General features: G+C 47.4%; 2 protein-coding genes across 3 annotated transcripts; both read right to left on the bottom strand.

Moving 5' to 3' along the window:
- Positions 1-299: 299 nt before the first annotated feature.
- Positions 300-4,760, bottom strand: LOC146706766 (uncharacterized). 2 transcript variants are annotated; one of them, XM_085464981.1, is made up of 6 exons: positions 3,456-4,760; positions 2,926-3,108; positions 2,500-2,591; positions 1,927-2,121; positions 1,766-1,838; positions 300-1,516 (listed from the first exon to the last, which is right to left on the bottom strand). In XM_085464981.1, exons 2-6 carry the CDS (start codon positions 3,074-3,076, stop codon positions 1,458-1,460), a joined length of 570 nt encoding a protein of 189 aa, XP_085321107.1. In that variant the 5' UTR covers positions 3,077-3,108; positions 3,456-4,760; the 3' UTR covers positions 300-1,457. The 2 variants fall into 2 exon arrangements, with proteins under 2 accessions (XP_085321107.1, XP_085321109.1); XM_085464983.1 differs by lacking the exon at positions 2,500-2,591 and having other exon boundaries at positions 301-1,516; positions 2,926-4,760.
- Positions 4,761-4,840: 80 nt separating this feature from the next.
- Positions 4,841-6,526, bottom strand: rxfp3.3b (relaxin family peptide receptor 3.3b). Its single transcript, XM_085464980.1, has one exon. It carries the CDS (start codon positions 6,395-6,397, stop codon positions 5,240-5,242), a length of 1,158 nt encoding a protein of 385 aa, XP_085321106.1. The 5' UTR covers positions 6,398-6,526; the 3' UTR covers positions 4,841-5,239.
- Between the last annotated feature and the right edge of the window lie 667 nt (positions 6,527-7,193).

Below are 7,193 nucleotides of genomic sequence, written 5' to 3'. Positions count from 1 at the left end.
ACCTGCAGCTGAGGCCACTACAGTTGCATTTCTTCCTTCTCAGCTGACAATACTTGATTACAGAACTGGTACTTGAGTGCTGATAGTTGAGTTTCAGTTATTGATAATTCAAATTCATTGCAAATGTTTAATGTTAATAATACTGTTTAATTATACTACTATGTTACTATTCAGATTCAACAAAACTATTTATCAAAATTATAAAGTAAATCACTAAATCGTTTTAAAATCATAAGTGACATTGAGCTTTTGGAACATCAAAAATACCATTTGTCATTTTCTACAGTTCAGTTATTGTCTAAATGTATATCAGTATGCTAGGCATGGAGTTTTAAATACTTACCATGTAAATAAGTTCTGCACAAATTCAACGTTTTAATGTGTGTTTTTAAAAATTAAATTGATGCCATTGCTTAAATAACAGTTTATTGATGTCACATAAAGGTAACAACAAAAGAATTCATGAAATATATTGAAAATAAAACATCAGTTATTTTGTTCCAGCCAGCCTGAAGGATCTGTTTTTCTTTTTGCTATGTTTTCACTGTTCATTTTTTCAAACACAGGTATCTTGGCATATATATGTAAAAAAAGAAATAGTCTGCCTTTTCTCTGATTGCATTGTGCACATCTGTATCCATGTATATTCTTTGCACTAGGTAGTCCTCTTGTGCCCACACAACAAAGTCACACCACTGCATCCCACTGATGAGCAGTTGTCCTTGCACTTGCCAGTAATATGCGTGGCTCTTTTTTAGTTTAGGGGTACCACATTCCATCTGCACATATTTGCAGTCAATAAAGTTTTGTACATTGGGACATTTGAATTCGACGAAGCCAAACTGGGGGTATTCATTGGGGTCAAAAACAACACCATCAGGAGATGCAGCAAGCAATGGGGTGAATGACCAGACCACAGGGTGAGTAGTTAACATTCATTAGCCTACTATACTCTGCTGCTATTGCAGGCTCCATCTCAGTTCCTCTCCTCATGTCTGCTGTCTGCCTTGTTCCCTTCAATATACGCTCTGCTAGTGACTCGGCCGAGCTCTGGCCTCTGACGTGACACACCTCCCGAAACCTAGAGGCAGTCACTCTGGGCCTGCGGAGCTGATGCCACTCAGACGAAGAGCTTTGCTCACGTGTAGCTTCCTCTATTTTGTGAGCCATTTCCAGAGTTACAGACAAGCTTTTCAGATGCAGAAGCTCTTCTTCTGAGCACACAAACACACAATCTGATGGCAAGATGTCATACCCCTCCAGAGGCAAGTGTGGTGTTGGTGGTGCATCGCGGTGTAGCGTGATGTACCGGGTTGTCAAAACCGGCTGCTGATATGACAGAACACTGCCCTCCTGCACCAGCCCAAAGGCACTTTCCACAAGGGGCTTGTCAGGTCTCATGTTCATTGTGGTCACAAGTGGCCTGTCCTCATTATTAAATTTTGCATATGCCTCCGTTATTCTGAACAAGCAGGGATCTGGTAACGGACCCACCATGCCTCTGTAGAAGCCACTCCTAAAGAAAACATCAATGACAATAATGTAAGGAAGAAGGTTGTTATACTGAACAACAACTAAACTAAAAGGTGTAAAACAGTGGTGCATACGTTAGAGACTGGGATGTATATGTACATGACTGAGTTAGCCGTCTTCAGAAAGTGTAATGTTGTATGTAAATTAATACCTATTCTGACACATGTATGTATGAAAAAAATAGCAACATACATTTGTAACACGTGAAACCAAATTTTACAAATCTAATTACCGTACTCCAGTCTGGGCCGTCCTGGTACTGGCTTAGTGAAGATCATGGAGTTGATGGGTCCTGGCCTCACACCCTAACAGAAGACACATTTACTATGGATGGTGTTGCTGTTCATATGTAAACATGGACTAATTCAAAAACTTTAACCTCATTTAAATTACCACTGTCCGTGGCTTGTGCCATTGCTGTTCAGATTCCGTGCAGCTATGCACAGGGGGGACAACCGGCACTCTGAGTTGTGAGTAGTGTGCTGTTTGGAAGAGCAGTGCCACTGTGTGATTGCACATAACAGCGCCTGCCACACAGGAGCCCTGGCTATGTGTCAGTATCACCGGCGATGAATCCAGAAGCTTAATCTAAGAAGAAAGAACGAAAATTAAAAATGTAACATCATCATGGAAGAGCCGAACAGGAACATAGTTCAGTGTTATGGTTACGCACCCTCCTGAATGCTTAGTGTTTCCTTCTCTCCCTATTAAAACAACTTAACCATGCTTGATAACTGTAATAACTTAGATTGTGTATATTTGCAGTATTAACTTGTTGTCAAATGTTTCTGATCACCCAAACACACGTTGATTTAACTATCTGACTAGTCAAATTAGGAGTGATAAAGCAGGGAGACAAGGAAAACATTCAAGTTGATGGGCCTTTAGGAATGAACTTAACTAATGCTTAAATGAACTGAACCCCACAGAACGGGGATTAACAACTTTACACAGCTTCCTGCCTACACTTAGTCTGTGTGGTGCCTCACTCTTCCTCATCGACCTGTAGCACAGGGCTCTCACACCGACCTCCCCTGACAACCTGTCTTTATTGGACACTGAATAAAGATACAAGTACCATTAGCATTATTTCTGTATTACTCATTTCAGCATGTCTTAAACATATATATTTTACACTTAGCAAGAGTAGCATTAGGTAGTTAACTACCTCCATAGTTAGCCAACTACCTAACGCCATTATAACAGTGTCTAACTACAAAAGTGACATTAGTTAAGAAAACCTCAACTATAGTTTAGGACGACATAAAACACCGTTTAAGAAAACATGTAATGTAGAGAACTGACATCAAATGAAGGACATAGCGGAGTAACGTAGTGTTTGCATTTGACGTTAGCTAGCGTTTCTTTGTCGGTTAATTTACGTTTTCTTACCTTCGTAGTTGTGTATATATGATGCAGCATATAACTTAAATCCTTTATCTAATTTGCTGGCGGGGGTAGTCGTCACTCTGCAAATCCGATGAACATCGGTGATGTTCAATTTTGGGAGCTCTTGTAGGCATCGAGTGTAGAACGTCGCCATGGTTTAACCGCACCGGAAGCACTGGAGCAGGACTACATAGAACGCGGAAGTGTTAGTGCAAGTAGTCCATTCTGGCTTTGATGCGACACACAGTATGACAGATCCCAGTAGCTCAGTGCTCTCCCTACAGCTGCCTTTATAAGGCAGAGTCATGATTTATGAGCTGGATCGTCATGAATCTGAAAATTCGTAACACAGTGTGAGTTCACACAGTAAAACAGGCCTTTAGGAAGCTTCAGATGTGTTTCATACCGCAGGCTTGGTGATCACTTTTCATTTAAAATCAAATGAACATCAAGTGGCAGTGTTAAAATAAAAAATACTGATCTGATACCAGCGTTGGTATTAGTGCTATAGATACTTGGATCGATCCGCTCACCTCGCTGCTCTGAAGAGAAACTCTGTTCAAATCTGAGATATGAGCTCAAAAGTCACAGCAGTCGTTTCTTCGGGTTCTGTTCACAGCTTTAGTTCATCTGGAAGGTTTTAAACATCTTTTAAAGGAAGTGACAGAAAGCATCTTTGAAGGACAGGTGTGTGTGGACATGAGCAGAAATCTACCTGAAACACATCTGAGTGGGTAAAGTCCAGGAGCGATCATTCAAACACGTTTAAACTAAAGATCCACAGTTAGCCCCATATCTGAAACCAGGCGGTGTGTGTGTGTGTGTGTGTGTGTGTGTGTGTGTGTGTGTGTGTGTGTGTGTGTGTGTGTGTGTGTGTGTGTGTGTGTGCAGTAAAGTCTGAGAGCTTCACTGTATTAGAGTTCAGACATCGGGGGTTAAATGCTTGAAACAAAGTGTGGGACTCAGCCCGGCTTTAGAAACACTCGTGTTTTGATCGGCAACATCAATGATCCCAAGCAGACGCCTCACGTTTGATTCTGAAGCTTTCACATGCTTACTGCTTCTCCGGGAAGAGAAGAGTTCACTAACAACAGGTTAAATGAGGCAGCTGAGGTTATCAGTAACACTGAGCATCATCTCAGTGAGCAGAGGGGCCGAGACAGCAAAGAGCCCAACACGAGCAAATGTTACATTGTAAACAAGCACATTTGGACATCAGGTCACACGCGTCATTTTTATGGTCAATTATAATGAAAATCATTTATTTGAGACTCATGTGTATATGTGAATTTGATTTTCCATATTTACGACCCGATCTTTCTCTGCTGGCTGTGATCTACACGGTTAAATTCATGTCACGTCTGTGCCTTTCTTGTGTATGTTACCTGAAATTAAGCTCCAGATTTTAATGTGATGCGCTTCAGTAAGATTTCTGCTCAGGTCCAAAACCTTCCGCGCATTCACAGCGAACGAGGACTTCTAGGACCGGACGGAGCGAAAACACGGACAGAGAACATGATCCCCGGTTCGGCAGAAAATCTGACGCTTCTAAACTCAGGATCCAGTACCTCCCAGCTCCCGTGGGTTCTGAGAGGAAAACATCCTGAGTACTTTTCCGTGTGGAGAGCAGAGGCTGTGCGCGCTGATGGATCCAGACATCAGGTTTTAATTACTGCTGCCGTCACCGGCAAAGGAAACTATCCACACTATAAAACATATGCGGGGTCACAGAAAGTCCACAGCGCGGTCGTTTATCAGCGTTTCCGACGTTTCCCTGGTTCCTCTCCATGAACACTGCCGAGATGGAGAGAGAGGAACTGCAAGCGCGCGCCTGTGAGTCATGTGAGCGAGCAAGCAGTCAGTGGACCGGACCCCTCCCCTGCCTGTCCGCGGTCACCAAACAGCAACGACACTGATGCCAACACTAATACTTTTATTCTGAAACATGTTTTTAAGGTTTCTTTAGATTTTTTTTTTTACATTCATGTAGTTACAGAACACACAGCAGCCACGAGCGCCAAAAACACTCCAGAGAAGAACGCGTGAAGCAGCAGAAGCAGCATGACCCTCACCCGACAACCCCCAGCATCAAGTCTGCACAGAGAACTGATCCTGAACACGTCTCAGGACAGAGATGGTTCTGTGCGCTTTTACGCGCCGCCGCGTATTTACGCACGGCCCCGCTCTCTGTCCACGCCACAGCTTCAGACTGTGAGCGTTTATAAATCCCTTTGATGCAAAGTCACAAAAGTCCGGAGCCGCCCGTCGAGCAAAACACGTCACGTCCTCTGCAGCCCGGCGCGGTCCATCCATCTCTTCACCTGCGCATCGCGTCCGTGGCGCACTGGTCCGTGAGCACCGACAGGCGGCAGTTCTCCGTCTCCACGTTGTTCAGCGGGATGGCCACCTGCGTGTCATCCGGCTCCGCCCTTACCGTCCCCGAGAACGGCCGCAGGTGGCACGTGCTCGGCCCCGAGGGAGAGGAGATCCTCCAGAAGAGGTCCTTCATTTTCTTCCGGAACTCCCGGCGCATGAGGCAGTACAGCACCGGGTTCAGGCAGCTGTTGGTGTGCGCGAGGCACACGGTCACCGGGTGCACGTATGTATGCACCATGTAGAAGGTCTTGTCCCAGTTGACCACGTTGAACTTTACCAGCACGCCCCAGAAGGTGATGGCGTGGTTCGGCATCCAGCACACGAAGAACGACAGGACCACGATGGTGACGGACCGCGTGACCCTGGACCTGCGCTTCACCTGGTTGTTGTTCATGCTGCGCAGACGCACGAAGCGCAACAGCAGCAGGTAGCACGCGCTGACGATGAGCATGGGGAACACAAAGGCCACGAGGATCTTCTGCAGGTGGTGCAGCGCGAGCCACGCCTGGCCATCCGGGAAGGCGAGCAGGCACAGGCGCTCGCCGGCAACGCTCTTCACCGTGGAGAAGATCGCCGTGGGCAGGGACGCGAGCGCCGCGGACAGCCATAGCGCGGCGATAACCCACCGCACCGGGCACACACGCCGCCGGGTCCGGTCCTTCAGCGCCGAGGCCACCGACCAGTAGCGCGTGACACTCATAGCCGTGAGGAAAAAGACGCTCGCGTACATGTTCATGACGGTGACTGTCAGCACTATCTTACACATGGCGCTGCCGAACGGCCAGCTGAAGTCCAGCGCAGTGTCCACGGCCCAGAACGGCAGCGTGAGCACGAACTGGAAGTCCGTGACGGCCAGGTTGAGGATGAACAGGTTGATGCTGGAGCGCTTCTTCCGGCCGCCGCGCGCCTTCATCAGGAAGAAGACGAGCAAGTTTCCCAACAGCCCCGCGGCGCACACCAGCGAGTACACTGCCGAGATGAGAATGCGCAGCGCCGGGGAGCCGTCCGCGGGCACGTCGATGTCGTCCAGGCTGCTGAAACGGCTCGTGCCCGCCGAGGAGCGGTTCCACGCGGCGCTCTGGTTCCACGGCTCCGCCATGCCGCCTGTGAGCGTCACGTCCCGCGCGAGGGCACAAGACGGGGTGCCGGCGCGGCGAGCTGCCCGGAGCTCCTCGTGCGCATGGTCCCGACGGCCGCCGAGGGTAGACTGGCGGGCCGTGTGCGCGCAACGCGCTTTAAATGCTGCTGGTGCCCGCGGAGGCGGTTCCTGATATTTATATGAGAGAGAGAGAGAGAGAGAGAGAGAGAGAGAGACGCGCGCTCAGTGTTTTTTTAGCTTCCTCCCAAACAAAAACAACAACTAAAAAAAACAAACAAACTGATGCGCTGTTAGCTGTCAGCAGGTGCACGAGGCTCACGGTGGGGTGACACACACACACACACACACACACACACACACACACACACACACACACACACACACACACTATTGGCAGTATATTATTTTCATCGTCCTGAGTTATTAGTTCTTATTCTGAATGCGTTATGACAGTAAAACCTCGAGAAGAAAATCACTTTAAACTCCTGCTACAGCAGCCAATGAGTTATTTTTGTTTCAAGCTAAGATGAGGCAAAGTTTCACGGAGGTTAAAAAGCTCAGTGAGAGGAAAAAACGTCCATCCAGTCTCCGAGCAGAGACACTGACTTCCTCTCCAGCGCGTCTTCTAGGACGAACATGAAACGCGCAGCTGTCGCCGTCTCTGAGCCGACACTTCTTATGAATCAGATTTAATTCATTAAAGCAGCAGAGCAGCCCAGACCATCACAGCACCACCGCCGCGGCTGCTGCTGGACGCTCTCTTTATGAAACGCTGTTCGTCTGATGCAGATGTGAC

Source organism: Copadichromis virginalis, linkage group LG7 (assembly GCF_057382275.1).
Source record: "Copadichromis virginalis isolate Kocher_CV1m ecotype Utaka linkage group LG7, C_Virginalis_male_GT1.1, whole genome shotgun sequence".
NCBI lineage: Eukaryota > Metazoa > Chordata > Actinopteri > Cichliformes > Cichlidae > Copadichromis > Copadichromis virginalis.
The sequence above is the reverse complement of the archived record's forward strand: the minus strand, read 5'-3'. Positions and strand labels throughout refer to the sequence as shown.